General features: G+C 39.9%; 1 protein-coding gene across 1 annotated transcript in view; it reads left to right on the top strand.

Moving 5' to 3' along the window:
* Nucleotides 1–17,062, top strand: part of vipr2 (vasoactive intestinal peptide receptor 2) — a 107,128-nt gene that overhangs the window by 29,426 nt on the left and 60,640 nt on the right. The window contains exons 2-3 of the mRNA XM_033650148.2: nucleotides 1,455–1,560; nucleotides 11,541–11,654. Coding sequence (XP_033506039.1) covers nucleotides 1,455–1,560; nucleotides 11,541–11,654 — 220 coding nt within the window. The remainder of the gene's footprint in view (nucleotides 1–1,454; nucleotides 1,561–11,540; nucleotides 11,655–17,062) is intronic.

Here is a 17,062-nt window from a genome sequence, read left to right as displayed (position 1 = left end):
TTGTTTCACAATAAAAACAAAAAATAATAAAATAAAAAAATTATGCAAACTCATAGTATCACACACACACACACACACACACACACACACACACTATATGTACTGGCGTTTATATTCAAATGTGGAGGATGGTTTGCTGTTTGTCCAGTGTTGCTTGGCAGAGTCTCTGTGTTTCCTCTGCAGGATTTATGTAGCACACACAAACACTACTGGGTCATCAGCATCTCCTGGTTCTAAACACACACACACATACACACACACACACACACACACACACACACACACACACAAAGAAAGAGAGGAATGGAGCGTTGGCTGGTCGGTAAGCAGCTTATCTTTACCATGTATTCATGTCTCAATCATAACCTTGACTATTCCCTGCGTGTGAGCTTGAAATACATCCCCTCCACCAGTTACCTTTAAGAATGATACAAACAAAGTACGGATAAACAAAGAAAGGAATGAATAAATGAACATATGCAATGAGAAATTCTTTTCTAGGTCAAAAACAGATATCAAATTCTGCTGTAAAGAGAAGGAAACCGTTTATTGCAGCTGTTTTTGCATTTTCTTTTGGGGGTTTGTGGTAGTACTGCTGTTTGACGTTTTACTGCAACATTAGGGCTTTCTCCTGCACTCTGATTAGGGGACCATTAGACTGAAAGATAAGCTGCTGCTTAAGCATTAAAAGTGATTTTAACTTTAATAGACACATTTTAAGTGAACACAGATAAATCCGTAGGGTGGCGTCAATGAGGTTTGATGAAGGGATCATTGTTTCAGTACATACCACAGTCTTATAATGATAATTCTTTATTACAAAAACACACAAGTAGGCTACCCAGTGACACACATGCTTAAAATCCCAAATGTGGCAAAGGTGTTTTTGCAGGAAAAGATAATTGACTTTGGCAAGAATTCTGGGTATTTTATCTGGACCCTTATGCTGTATTCACACTAGGAGCGACACAGCCACAGGCTACAATTCATTTGCAATGGAAACTGGTGACATGAAACTATAAACTGCTGCTCAACATTTTTTGCTGCTGATGGACATGATGCGCTGAAAAAAAAGCTGGCCTTGACTTTTTTTAGCACTTCAATGACGCAGTAAAGCGTCAACCAATCCTATGTTTTTGTCTGTAGCTGTATTTAGCTTAGTAACCAAGCGCCATGCTAACTTTAAGTGTATTGTGGTGCACACCAGGATGCAATGGGATAGCTCAAGACACTGATCAAGAGCAAAGATTTTTTTGACCAAATACAAGCACTAGATGATGTTCCTTTGAGGTGCTTTGTGGCAAGTAGCAGACACACACAAACCCTTGAAGACATATCTACATTAATGAGCGCTTGAGCAACACTTCAAAGGAGACTGTGTGATAATGTAGCTGGTCGGGCTGTTACGTCATCACATGTAGATAAATTGGATTCTTTTACCTCTTCCTCCTCAGGTTGACGGACGACATCCAACCTGTAACTTCCTGTTGGAGGTGGAGAGAGACCAGGCGGAGTGTCTGAGGAAGTTGAGGGAGGAGGACGCTGCCAGCAGTCATAAAGGTCACAGTCACTCACTAAGCTACAGTTAAACAAAACTAGTCTAAGAAAGAAGTTGTAAAACTTTGTGGAGGTGAACTGGATCCAAAAATACAAAACATGGAGCACAAGTAGAGTTTAAACGAGCAGATTCCAAATCAGGTTGTGTCTGTTGTTGAATAGATACTGGCAGATAACCTGTGTGATATTTTCCACCTAAATTAAACCTGGACTAAATCTGGATATGACACACACCTGATCTGACCTCCTGAGTTTGCTAAATGGATTATAAATATGAGATTATTTTCCAGCCTGACCAAATTTAGACACTGATATTGACACACACACTTACTTTCTTTGATGTGGATCTTGTCTAGTTTAAAGGCACTCTGCAGTGTGCACTCAAAAGTTATGTGTCCTTTTGCATTATGCTAATTACTACAGAATATGTAATGATTGTGGTTGCTTACCGAATATAAGACCCAATTAGCAAACTGAGAAAGTTGAGCAAACTTTCTCCTTGCGTCCTTAAAGCTTTATCTGCATATATCTACTTCTAAAATGCATGTGTAAAATTGTCATGTATATACTAAGTATCTATATGTTTAATACCCAGTTGTTGGTCTTATCTCTGATGTGAAAGGTCCATGAAAAACGAAGAAACTGTGTCATTCCTTTCATCTGCAACACAGACGAGACTGAAGCCTAAAATGTCCCTAAAACCCATTCTGTGTTTGAGTGTTCCTGCCGTGTTAATGAGCCTGACTCTCCTCTCCAGTGATGTGAGCTCTGGACGCTGAGTCCCCCTGCTGTGTTAATTAAAGCTCAATGACACGAAGTAGAGCAAAATAATAACATGGCTCAAATTCTCTGCGGGTGAAAAACTGCGAGGGAGCGCAGTTTTCTGACAGAGTTTCATTCATTTTGTCAGCGGAACAAGGCTCTCAGGACTTCGTCTGATGCTGCAGCCCTGGTGATAAAATCAGGTTACATGCAGCTGGCTCAGCCCCAGTAGGAGTCAAACCACAACTTCACAGTGCCAGTGCCTAACATTACACACTCAGCACACAGGGATCAGGCTTAGACTCAAACTTATTTATTCATGGTTGCAATCTACCAAAGCTTTCCTGAGTGAGCAAGTCAGGACTTTCAAAGTTCACTGTTCAACTTTGAAACCTCTATGACAGCTACTAAATCAGAACCAGAATCAGGATTGTCATCACACAGATTTTCACATACAAGGAATTTACCTTGGTGTTTTAGTGCATAACAATAAACATAGCAAGAGAAAATAACAGTGGCTAGAATTACTACCTCACAGTTGTATGCCTCTGCAAACCCATCAAGTTGCAAAAACATGGATGGTGGGCACCCAAAATTAGTGTCACCAACTCACCATTTGACCAAATGTCTCCCCTTCTGTTCCTGATGTTGAATAATGACAAGAAAAGTGTTTTTGCAGACCACTTCATCATTTTACCCTATTAAACATTTCTGTGAAATTTATCATAGTTAGCAAAGTAATTCCTGACTTATGGTGAACATGACCATTGACTTTTGACCACCAAATTCAAATCAGCTTATCTTTGAGTCAAAGTGGACATTTGTGCTATATTTTTAAAAAATCCTTCAAGGCATTCTTGAGATATCACGATCACGAAAATGAGACTGACAAGGTCACAGTGACCTTGACCTTTGGTCTTTGAACACCAAAAACTAATCAGTTCATTGTTTAGTCCATGTGGACATTTGTAGCCTACCATATTTAAAGATATCCCCTCAAGGTGTTCTTGAGATACTGTGCTCAGGAGAATGCAGCGGACGAGGTCACAGTGACCTTGACCTTTGACCACCAAATTCTTTTCAGACCATCCTTGACTCAGAGTGGATATTTGAGCCAAATTTGAAGAAAAGTTCTCAAGGTGTTCTCGATATATCACATTCACAAGAATGAGAGACAGATGCAAGGACGCAGTGACCTTGACCTTTAACCACCAAAATCTAATCACTTTATCATTGAGTCCAAGTGGATACTTGTGCCCAATCTGATAAAAAAAAAATGTCCTCAAGGTGTTCTTGAGCATCACATTAATGTAACGTGTCACGTGTATGGAGGGGATAAGTGACCGTGTCAGTCGGGAGCCCTGGCCTCGTTCATGAGGCCAGCCAGCTGCAGTTGGGAAGAAACTGTTTTTGTAGTGTGAGGCTTTGGTCAGTTGTGTCAAAGGATGTTGCAGTGAGATTGTTTTGTCATCTGCTGTTTTTAAGGCAAAGAATGAACCTTAAAACTCAGTTTTTAAGCCAACATGCGCAGAAAGATAAAATGACAATCTAAACATTTAAAATGAGCTAAAGCAAATGTAATCTGCTTATGAAGATCATGTGATATGAAAATGAGGCACAAGTCATGACACAGTAGATCAAGTCCAGAACAACAGTGTTAATATATGTTTTTTTACATGTCAGAGCCAGTCCCATCAATGCATAGGCCCAAAGGCTTTCACACAGGGGGTGAGAACAAATTAAAACAACACGAAAATGCTTAATACTGCGTCAAGACCATATCAGCAGCAATGCTAAATTGCCATAGTTGCAACACTTGTTTAATGAAAATAGATTTGCACCAGCTTAGTGACCCATAGTCTCTCTAAGGTAAGTTATTGTATAGAATAAGCTGCTGGCTATTTCCCCAACTTTAATTTTGCCTTAATTCTCTGAGTGAATTTGAATTCCCTTTGCTAAACAGTTATGCGATGTGTACGCTTAGGGCTTTTATTGTAAAAGGTAAGAATGGAAAGAGTGGATCTGGTTGCGCTACATTTGTTAAAGTAACACGGGCCCAACTTGTTAAATACATATGCTCAGTAGTTGCATCAATGGCTCTTGGCATCAGTTATTTTAATTACAACATGCGCAACGTGCGCTAATATGTATTGCATAATATGTTAGTGATGTATATAATGTATGTCATGTAACATTACATTATTTTAATAACAAATGTACTTATTTTAAGCCAAACCATGATGTTTTTTTTAAACCCAACAACGTACTTTTGTTGCCTGAACCTGAGGAAGCAAACCTAAAAACATCCATTTTTTTGTTTGTTTTTTAACCTAAGTTTTAAGTTTATTTTGAAAAGAGACTATGCATTTATCAAGTTGAAATCATATTTCCTGTGAAAACAGAAGTTTATTTTGAAAAGACACAATGCATGTAACAACACACTGTCCATGAGTGTCAAAAACTGATGCTGGGGGATACCAGAGCATCATAATTTGATGTGTAGGGCCACTGATCCATTATTTGATGGACTGGGACTGAAAATGTGTTGGTCAGTTGAAAGTACGGGGCCGCCATGTTGTTGTCTTTTCCATGATTGGATAATGTCTGTATTTGTGGTGTGAAAACAGGAAAAATTGACTTTGTTACGGTTAAGACATTATGCTGCTTTTTCAGTGCATAATATTCACATTCTGTGTGATAGCTCTCATGACATGAGTTAAAAAAAGTATGTTAATGTGCAAATTAAACACACTAAAAAAAACATTGTGTAAAGGTCTTAATAAATAAATAAATAAATAAGTAAATATGTAGGATACACTGCTAAGACAGTTCTTTTTGTGGCTGCCCTACTGTATTTTTTAATCGTCCTGTGATTTTATCACTTAATCAGCATCAAACTCATGATCTCACACTGTCATCCAACTACTTCACACCAGCCAGTTGTGTTTGTCAGAAGCCACAACAGGTGCTACATGACATATCAAATCGAGATGTTTTTGAAAAATGAGACTTTCCTGCGAAGATCCATCCAAACATCTGATGAAGTAAAGAAAAGGCTCTGCAGTTGAAGAAGGGGAAATGGAATACCGTCTGCAGCACATTTAAGAGAAGTCCATTTGTTAACTGCATGAAATTGAAGTAGGGCGATGCTGGAAAAGGGCACAGTGCTCAGCCACCCTTCACTTTGCAGTGAATAAAAGAAGACCATAAACCAAAGAAAGAGGATTTCCCTCCAGATGTGTGCTGCTGTGTGTTTCATTGCCTCTGATGTGTTTCTGTGAAAGCGAACAGAGAAAAGGATGGATCACTTAGCGGGTAGATGGACTTTTCTTCATGCACTGATGAGTTCAAATCTGCGTTTTACCCCAAAGACATCTGTTCTCTCACTCTTTCCCCTCTCCCCCTCTCATGTCCTCTTTTGCCTTTTCAACATTATTCCCCCTCTTTTCTTTGTATTTTTGTGCGTCCTTTTCGTACCAACTTCTTTACATCTCTCTTTCCCTCACCTCATCTTCCTCTTTTTTTCCCTCTTCTTAATATAACTCCTCCACTTGCCTTTCTTCTGTCTGCTCAGTGTTGGTTTGTTCCATTTACAGTGAAGTCAAGACAAGAATAAGCTTCAATTTTAAGGACGTTGAAGGTCAAAGCAGACAGCCGATGAAGCAAATTATTTTGTGTCCTTAGCCTGTCACATTTCTGACATTCAGGCACAAAAGGAGGAAGAAAGAAAGAAGAAGGAGAGAAAATGTCAGAATGAAAGGACAAACAGCAAGTAATGGAGGCAAAATGATAAAGGGATTAAGGAAAAAGGAAACAAAGTAGAAAATAAAGGAAGAGAAGAAGAAATGAGAGGAGAACAGCAATAACAGACAACAGAGTGGAGGTTAATGGAATAATCTCAGTTTGTCTGATGTTGCCTGGGACGCAGTGTTTGTCATTTGGGGGATGAAGATGAGATTTATCTGCTTTCATGTTCAACTGAATTGTATAAGCGAGCGGTGATACTGATGATGATATTTGCCTCTTTCTCCTCAGAGTCACAAGTTTGATCTCTGCAACATGGAGCGCGGCTCTCAGCATTCATGTAACCTGACAAAACAGCAATCCTTCAGTTTTACGAGTTGCTCTAAGTAATGAAGTCGTCAGCTAATCACCTGAAATGTGTCATTTTAACTGTGTGCAGTTTGTATTTTAGAAAACAACATCTCAAAAGCTATAGGAGCTAAAATAGAAGCGCCTCTATGTTTTTTTTCTTGACTTGACACTAATAGGTTGCTTTTTATAGCCGTTTTATTCTCCTTCACAGTCTGATGCTTCGGTAGCTGGCTGTGTTTCTTCAGCAGGGATGTTGGAGATGAGGTCTACATTTTACCAAGCACACTGTCTCCGTTCATCTATTGCTAAAAAGCCTTGTTGACTGTTCAGTTTGCCATCAGCGCTTTTGCACCCATTAAGGTTCATGTTGAAGAGCTGGAAGAGCTATTTTGGGAGGCAGTTTGTTTGTTTTGTTTCTGGAGGGTGGGTGAGAGTTTTGTATTCATTCAGGGCCACCCGTCCCTTGTATATCCCTGTCCCTGTGCTGATAGTGTCTAAATCTTCATATGTCTTCTGTGCAATTTAGGACATGGCGGCATTCAGACAGGCCAAATCCAGAAAGCTTTATGAGGAGTGTAATTGTTTTAAACGTATGGTTTCTTACAGGTCCAGTTTTAATGCGCTGTATGTAATTGTTGTATATAAGCTGTTTGTGTTTCCAAATATTTTATCCTTAAGATCTCGTAGGAATGAATCTGAATACAAATTTTATTTGGGTATGAACAGATAAGAATAGCATCGGACTTTCATTCATTTCATTTCATTCATTTTCCGTAACAACCTTTCCCATTGGGGGTTGCGGGGGGGCTGGAGCCTATTCCAGCTGACATTGAGCAAGAGGCAGGGTACACCCTGGACAGGTCGCCAGGCTGACACACGCTCACATTCACACCTACGGCCAATTTAGAGTCACAAATTAACCTGCATGTATTTGGACTGTGGGAGAAAACTGGAGCACCTGCAGTAAACCTACGCCGACACGGGGAGAACATGCAAACTCCACATAGAAAGGCTCACCCACCCAAGGGTTCGAACCCCCCCACTCCCCACAAGAAACCCACTGCTGGCCACTGCACCACCGTGCTGCCCCGCAACTGAATTCATGCAGTAACATTTGGGGTTTCTGAACAAACATCCAACCCTAAAAGTTGCTGATAAATTTGTTTTATATACACCTAATTTGAAAAAGCGCAATATGTTTTAAAGGAAACACAAAGCTGGTGTGCCATATGATAAGAAAGGGGTCCGGTGGAAAGCAATCACAGATGCAGTCGCCATGTATATTGCAAGAGATATGGTGCCCATTTATAGGCTACCATGGAAAAGCTGGGGTTTATTCACATGCTGAAAGTTTTGGACCCCAGGTATGTGCTACCAGGCCGCAAATATTTTTTTTTAACTAGGAGGGGAAAAAATTGATTTAAATCGTGAATCGGATTTTTTGTGAAAAAATCAGAGATTTTTTTTTTAGGCCATATCACCCAGCCCTACCAGGCACACACACACACACACACACACACAAACACATTTGCCCATCATTAATTGTCCTACATGTCATGTGAGTGGAATGTTTAATAGCTTGTAGGTAATATTATTTAGCCTATTAATATTAATATTAATTAATATTATTACTTTCATTAATGTTGTTGTAAGCTACTGTCATTACCGTCTGCCCTGCATCTCTCTCTGTCTCTCTCTCTGTCTGTCTGTCTGGCTACTGTCATTACCGTCTGTCCTGCATCTGTCTCTGTCTCTGTCTCTCTTTCTGTCTCATTGTGTCATACGGATTACTGTTAATTTATCATGTTGATCTGTTCTGTACGACATGTATTGCACGTCTGTCCGTCCTGGAAGAGGGATCCCTCCTCAGTTGCTCTTCCTGAGGTTTCTACCATTTTTTCCCTGTTAAAGGGTTTTTTTGAGGAGTTTTTCCTTATCCACTGTAAGGGTCCTAAGGACAGAGGGATGTTGTATGCTGTAAAGCCCTGTGAGGCAAATTGTGATTTGTGATATTGGGCTTTATAAATAAAACTGATTGAGTGAGGCAGACTGACAGGTCTGATATGTCTTATTCACAGCTGACTTGTTGAATGATGGCGAGTGGAAATGACTCAGTAACAATGGTAATACATGCAAAACTGTGTGTCCAAATTCATGATGGCGGGGGGCTTACGGCTTTGATCAACGAATATAATGTGACTTGGGATGTAGGCTAAGCCAAACGCTGGCTCCGTTATGCAGCAGATCCAGCTGTGCCGGCGTCATCAGGAATAGACGTCGCTTCACGTGACGCTTCAGTGGAAAAGACGTCTCATGTCTCTTAAACCGACAATGCTCGCTCATCGTTCCTAGCACTAGCTCCTCACATTTTTCTTAGGTGGGAGGGGCTAAACAGCTAGCAAAGTCAGCTAGGTAAGATAATTAGCAGTAATTTAAGAGACTTGGGACGGACCCTAGGAAAGTGGTATGCTAATGTTGCAGAAAGGTTCTGTGTGTAGGATGAGTGTAATAATAACTGTAATGTATGTGTTAAAAGGAGTGAATGTAGCAATTTGAGTGAAGTAAATTGTTTTTGGGTAATATAATTTTTGTATTGTTATATTTTATACATATCTTACATTATATTTCAGTTGAGCTTATTATTTATTTAGGAATGAAAGTCATATTTTAAATTTGTGTGAAGTTATTTTTCTTTAGACAGTGTTTTATATTGTTTATTGTCAATTTGGTTACAACATTTGTTTTATTTCTGTAACGTGTTTTTGTGTGAATGTGAAATATGAACTTGAAAGCAGCAGGTTTTAAGAAGCTGACATAACTGAGAAATATGTAGGCTACAGTTTTGTATTGTTGTGTTGTATTCAATATTAAATGAGCATTGGCTAGCGCAAGATGCTACCTTTGACTCTCTCCCTTATTAATCCACAGACAGTGTTCTTATTGACTATGCAGTGCACCCATGCCTGTGTAACCTTTGCTGCCGGTCCAGATTTCCCCTAGGTCTGGCACTGGTAACAGTTTACTAAAAGACCCTCTAAGGAGTTGGATATATTCCTTTAGGTACATTTTATGGTTTTAAGTCTGTTTTTTGCTAGCAAATTTTTTATTAGCAGTATCACAATTAACCATAGCTGTACATGACTGTGCTAACCATGCTAGCAGCTACTGTTAGAGTTACCTCCACCCTCCAAATATGGTCACTTCTGGCTCCAAAATTCCAAGATGGCAACATCATAAATGCCAACCTTGAGGCTTCAAAATGGGAGTCCCCAAACCAGTGGGTATAATCACACTGGCTACGTCTATTATTTTAGTCTACAGTCAGCATTGTGTGAATGTGTTTGGCATGGGCTTGAATGTAATGGACAGTTACAGCTCATCATGAGGAAATGTACTTTGTCTTAGTAGACAGATATTAATACTATAGCCTTCATTTTTATGGTTACCTTAGCCTCTGGGAACACTTTCTAGGGAAGGATTAGGTAAAGATTGTGGTCTTGGTTTAATACAGAGAAAGTCCACAGGGACTTGAAGCAGGAGACACAACATGTCTACTAACATTTAACAAAACCATAATCTCTCCCTGACCTTAAACAAAGTGTATTTCTTTCCTAAGCCTCACCACAAACAGGACTCAGGATGCAAAACACAACATCTCTGCTGTCAAAGTCTTGCACTGTCTACACCCAGCATCCACCTTGACCTGTTAGTGTGAGTCTAGCAAGTCTAGAAACCGTGCCTCTAAACATCAGCAGCAATTATGTTTGTCACCACAACATAATTGGGAAAACAATTTAGTAAAATGCAAACACGATATTTGGAGACAGGGCTGCAAACATAATAGTGCAACTCAGTTTTCCCAGTGGTAGCATCCTTAGTGCAGAACAGGGACCAGGGATGTCAAAAAATAAGAACAACTGACTTCACATCTTACTATCATTAAATTAAGACTTTTCTTCGGTATGAAATAAAATCCACTAATGCAGTTGTTTTTATCCATGATTGCAGTGCAGTTTCTCAGATGCAGATTTGATATTCAGACCTTTGGCAAAATTATTTCTCAATAGCTTTTTAAATGGAAAATATTTTATAAGCCACTAAAAGAATGATTTCTCCTTTTCTCTTTATTGTTCTCTCTATTTGTGAGTCTGTAGTATTACTGTTAAAAATGTAAAAACAGCGTTTCCTAATCAGGTCTTTTATGCAAAAGAGAAAACACCCGGAGGTTGTGAGACACTGCAGACCAGAGCACGATGTAAATGTCATAAAATTAACATTCTTACAAACTATCACCACATTAGGTAAAGTGTTGGCAAATGATGAATATGAGGCTGCTTGTGAGTCATGTGAAAGTACACCATACTTGTGAGAAGCTGTCAGGCTTTACATCACACTGCAGCTATAATTTAATATCTGCTACATGCACAAAAATAAAACTTCATGTAGATAGATTTCAGAGAGTACATGTGTGTAAAATGAAGATTTTTCAAAATTTTGCTTTTGCAGATACAAGCTTCGTGAATACAATTCAGAACGCCTATCACTGACTGATCTGCAGCTACTTGGGAATATAAATGAGACTGATTTGTGTTTGTTTGAAGTCCTTGAGCTTTGGGATTGCAGTCTCATGCTGAGGATGTGTTTATTCAGTCTCCTCTCAAAGGGATGAACACTGCTTGATGTGATCCCTTCGATGACAGCAGGGAGAAGGCTGTTCCATGTTGTTACAGCGGAGTGGAGAAAGCTCCTGTCAAAGCATTTGGTGTTTGCTCTTTGGAGTGACACAGCAGAGCTTGGTGGTAACCTTTGGGTAGCTTAACCTGGGACATGAGCTGAGGGTGGCAGTGCTTTCAGTTCTGCTGCACAGAAGGGAGTGTGACTCTTAAAAAGAACAGTTGTTGCAGCAACTGTTCTGCAATGGCTCAACTTGGTGATGGCATATTCCTTTAGGGCATAGTCCTCATCCACACCAATGGGGAAGGACGTGAGCCCCCCACCCCTCACTCTCACCCCTCGATTATGAGCCTCTGACTAATACTGTTTCTTTTTTTCAGGAGAGGACAGTCTCTTACATTTATGTTTCTGTGTGAAATGTACTCATGATGCCACCTTTTGGTTTTTGACAGAGCCAGGATGCAAAGGAGCGTGGGACAACATTGCATGCTGGGAGCAAACTGAGATTGGCGAGACTGTCACCATCCCCTGTCCTCGAGTCCTCAAGACAGTATTTGGTAGAAATGGTAGGCAATGTATTTATTTATTTATATGCACTTATTTACTCATTTCCTTTGTTTATTTTGTATTCATTTATTTCATATCAATTTTCAAAACATTTCAAAACAGAGAGATGAAAGAAAAGCAGAGGCAAAGTTGAAATATGAATAACTGATGGTCACGATTTAAGAGTGTAGATTCAGACTGGTCAATCATTTGTTGAGTAGTTGAGCAATTTGTGTGTGTGTGTGTGTCACACATTTTAACTTGCCAACTCGACATAATGGATTATATGACCTGCCATAATACCAGATATAAACACAAACTAAATGTTGAATGTTCCTAAATAAAACCAAAGAAAAGAAAGTAAAACATGGGGTTCAAAGTTCACTCTTAATCTTCCTGGGAAACAGCCATCTCACAACAAGGTGTTGAGAACACTGGGGGAACCCACATGCAGGACACAAACAGTTGGCGGAAAAAATAAGGATTTATTCCAACAAAAGGAAAAAATGGTGAATGGTGGTGAGCGGGGTCCAAGGGTCAAGTGAGAAGGGTGAGGGGGATGATGAACAGGGCTGGCTGGGGAGCAGATGGGTGGATGGCTGGCAGGTTTGTTGGAGAACGGAGAGGCAGATGCATACTGGTCCGGGAACATACGGAGAATCAGAATTAACAAAAAGGCGGAAACAACACGGGGAATCACAAGCAATAAATTGTCCTTTTTTTAAAGTCTGGCCTGAGAGAACTACCACAGAGGGTTGAACAACATTCTGGCGATGAGTGGGTGAGAACCAGGGGTAGATATAGACTGGAGGTTGATGAGATTGATGGAAGGCAGGTGTGTGTAATCAGCCAGGTGTGTGTAGTCAGCCAGGTGAGTGTAATCAGCCAGGAGCCAGGGAAGGGAAGCCACAAGACACAGACAGACACTGGGGAAAGGGGCGGGGAAAACACAGGAGAACACTGGGAAATGCAGTCCAACAGCACACAGCTGCAACACAAGGTCCATTTTGTAGCTGTCTTGGAGCTTTTGGAGCAACTGCTTTTTCCAAGGTTAAGAATGACGTTTAGCTAGCATGGACAAGAAGACTTTAAAGTGCCTTGGGAAACAATCTAACAAACTCCCCCAGCTAATAAAGACCACGTGGTTTAAAGAAAAGCTCCAGAACAGCTACCAAATGGACCTTGTTGCCAGATTGTTTCATTAACAATAGTAAAACTAATTTTACACATAAACAGGACATAGAGACCTACAATTTAAAGGCTACCAATACAACATACATCTGATGTCCCCCAAATATAAAAAGTTTGAGAACCGTTGATGTTTGTGTTAAACGCTCCATGGCAGCTACTAAAAGGACCTTGTGGTACACATAAACAGGTTAGAGACCTACAATATAAAAGCTACTAATACAACACCTTTCTGTTCATATTCAAACAATCTGATTATGCAAAAAATCCTCAAGCGAATTCACAGAGAATGGATTGCACCTGCTGATAGCACCATGAGTTGCACTTGGAACCAATATCTGCCCTGACTCAAGGTCCAATTCACCAAAGGTTCTGTGCTTGTTATATGATAGGGCAAACATGCCCATTGAGTTTTGCAGCTGAGTGCAATTTGCCCTTCTTTTGCATGTGATTAAATGATAAATGTTGCCTTTGTGCCGAGATTATTGTAGGCAGAACAATAGCAGAGAGAAAAAGAAAACGCAAATTTTCAGATCATGACTGGTGAGGCGCAGAGGGAATTCTTAAAGATTCAGGCAAGGAATTTAAACGTGACAGAGAGAAATCTCATTTGGGATAATGCGGGGCATGACACCCCTTATTAGTGCACTTTAGTTATAAACGTTTCTCTGAAGACGCCCACCGTAACTGCATGTGGCTGTTAGCGAGTTGGACTGTTTGGACAGCAGTGCAGTGGTCTCAGCCCACCTAAGGTTTTTGCAAACCTCAAATATTAACGTATCAAAAGTGACGCAGTATATGAGCTGACTTTGTCAACAGGAGGTGGAGGGGATAGTGTATAACATGTTACTGAGCCACCCGCTAAGCAGACCACTGTTCAAGACCAACAAACAACAATACCTGTTGTGATTTAGTGAGTCACTGCAGTGTTTCCAGTGGCTTAGACACCAGACTTGGGTGTTCTATAACGACCTGTTGCTGTGTTTCCAACAGGGATAGCGCCATTAAAGCAGTTGTGTTTTACCAAGATGCCGCTGCTTTTTTGTTCAGTGCCACCATTTTTTCTGGTGACTGGGTTGAGGGTTCATTTCACCCTTTTGAAGTTGCTATGAATTGAATGACAGTTTCTTTTTGTCTTATTTGTGCATGTCAAGCGGCCGATACTGAGAGGTACTGATTCAAAATGTATTTTTGTTCAGGACTCCGTGGCTTCTACCTTAGCCCTCTATCTTGTTGTCAAGCTTTGAAATCCCCTCTTTTTTACATTAGTCATATAGGATTAAATTATTGTGTATCAGAATTTTCTCATATTATCAAAGCATTCTGTTATAATCCCTTTGTAGGATAAAATTGTTCATTACCCTAACTCAGGCTTTATTTAAAAGACTATTGTGGTGCATGTTACAGCGAGTTGCTGGTTTTAGTATTTAAACTGATGAGGCTTTCTGTCCTCATTTCTCCCTCTGCTCAGTGTGTTTCTGTGTGACTGTGTTCAGTGGATTCCCTGCTGAATCCATCAATTTTTTCTTTTCCAGCCAGTGACCAGATGGCAGTTTGGATTTCCACTCCAAGGCCATGCTCTGATTTACATTGATGACTAAACATTATGTAAGCACCCAGCAGCTTGTTTAGAGCCAAAGTTTACTGTGATGCTTCCCTGGCTGGGAGCTATCCAAACCCCCTAAAGTTAGTCCATTTCACAGAAATCGTAAAGTACTCATTATGAAAGATGAAGCTGTAGTATCAGCAGGATCCTGAACAGAAGGCATCCTGAAGTTATTGGATGTCGTTATGTTGTTTCAAAGTGCTGAGAAAACAAGAAAATAATTAGATATTTTTTTCCAAAGGCAGATAACCAACATTTGACACAAATTAAGCTTACTGGCTGTTTTTTTTTCCCAAATCAATGCAATGTATTCAAAAGTTGCCTCCAACTCTAGGTTTTATTTTATTTAGCTTTACTCAGCAATAGTTTCTGCAAATTAACATAAAATATCATGAAATGTGAAAGGGTATTGCCATTCCCACTAAGAAACAACACAAACTATAGGAACATGTTACAGCTCTTCAGAACAGTTATGGTTCTGATTTAGTTTAACATTGGATGTGATAATTACCTTACATGAACAACATATAGTTTATTCTTGGGGTGAGGTGGCAAATGGAAGAAGTTTATTTGGACATGCAAGGTTCTGGGAGTAAAAGTCCTTTTGATTTGCTTCATAAAAGATAGTAGTTGACTGACAGTTGGGGCTCATCAAGACAACAAACACCGACTTTTACCCGAGAGAGCCATGTTCACATCCCATAAATTTCGGGAACTGCCCATTGGTTCGACATCCCATTGTTCCGACCATATTAAGCTCATTGTTCTGAAGTCCGTTCCGAAATCATCATGATGCCCTGTGATTAAGGTCTGGTTAGGTTTAGGCACAAAAACCACTTGGTTAGGGTCAGGAAAAGATCATGGTGTGGGTTAAAATGAAAAAGAAAGTGACAAACATAAGCCGTGAGCCTGCTCCGCCTCAAGCCGGTCGCGGCACACCATACGCCTGCCGCGAGCCCTTCAGCACCGCGGACAGTTGGACTAATGGGATGTCGAACCAATGGGCTGTCAAACCAATGACATGGACCCTAAATTTCTAGAGCCAAACCCTGTTCTTTTTTCCTACACCTAACCACGTGATTTTGTTGCCTAGACCTAACCACGCAAATGTCAATTTGTGGTGTTGTACCTACATATTGCATTTATTTTGAAAACGAAGTGCATTTTGAAAAGAAGACAATGCATGTAACAGGCAGAACTTGACACGGTGTCCTATTACGTCAACCAACACACCCAGGGTACCTTGCAATGTCGTATGTGGACTAGTGTTGCACGGTATACTGGTACCAACGGTAGACAGCGGTACTTAAACACCACGATACATATGATACCATAATGTTGGAGTACCATAGTACTATGATACCTCACGGCACCACTACTATGGGATAAGTTCAAAATCCAATCGCAAGAGGGTGAGTGTCCATGTGCCATCCAATAACGGCATGCACTGGCCACTTGGCACTCAATATGTTGCTGTAGTGGTTTGTTTTGCAGTGACATTTCAGGTATTAGCTGAGCTATTGAGTATCTTTAAGCAGTGAAAGTTATTATTTATTTATTTTTACTTGTATAAAAATAGTTTTATGCGAGCAAAAGAAATCTTTCAGGAGCACGCTGTGAGAGTACAGATTTCAACTAGCAGCAGAAACGAAAGGCAAATCCTGCCAGTTGTGGGTTGAACGGGGGTCACAGACAGGAATACAGCGGTCAAATACAGCAGCCATACTGCTCCGCGGCACAAGATTACGGCTTACAGGGCGACTGAGAAGCCCGGCTCCAGGTCCAATAATTTATCTTTGTTGGTGTCATGACCGCCCAAAAGTACCTGAACAGCCGAACAGTCCACAAACCTCACCGCACTTAAGGGACTGTTCTTAACTTGTCAGGGGAGGAGGGTGGCTGGTTGATTTTTATTTTATTTATTTATTTATTTTATTTTGACCCCCACTATGTTAATCACTTATTGATGCTGTTTTTGAAGTATTAATAAGTCAATAAGTAATTTATTCCATTGAAATATCATTGACGTATTATAGAAAAGTGATTTATCTTTTTATAAAGGACAAAAGGCACGTCTGCCTCATTTTTGCTGTGGTATCGTGATACTACTCAGAACCGTGATACTTTCACTGGTATTGTACCGTGGGTCCCAATTTTGGTACCGTGACAACACTAATGTGGACATGAATATCCATGACCATGATCAACGTCAATATGTGACAAGGTTGGAGTGAGAATGTGTGGTCATTTCACCTACTTAACATAAAGTTACCAAGGTTAGGTTTAGGAATGTAGAGTTACGTAGTTTAGGCTTAGGAATCTAAAGTTACGAAGATTAGATTTAAAAAATGTAAAGTGACGTCGGTTTGGTTTAGGAATGAAAAATTACATAGATTAGGTTAAGAGATATAAAGTTACATAGATTAGGTTTAGAAATGTTAAGTTATGTAGGTTAGGGTTAGGAATGTAAAGATACATAAATTAGATTTAGGAATGTTGATTTTTTTTAAAAATTTTAATTTTATATACTTTATTAAATTACGTAGATTAGGTTAAGGAATGTGAAGTTACATAGATTAGGTTTAGGAATGGTATGTTACGTAGGTTAGATTTAGGAATGTAAAGTTACTTAGA

This window comes from Epinephelus lanceolatus, chromosome 12 (assembly GCF_041903045.1).
Source record: "Epinephelus lanceolatus isolate andai-2023 chromosome 12, ASM4190304v1, whole genome shotgun sequence".
In the NCBI taxonomy this organism is placed as follows: Eukaryota; Metazoa; Chordata; class Actinopteri; order Perciformes; family Serranidae; genus Epinephelus; species Epinephelus lanceolatus.
The sequence above is the reverse complement of the archived record's forward strand: the minus strand, read 5'-3'. Positions and strand labels throughout refer to the sequence as shown.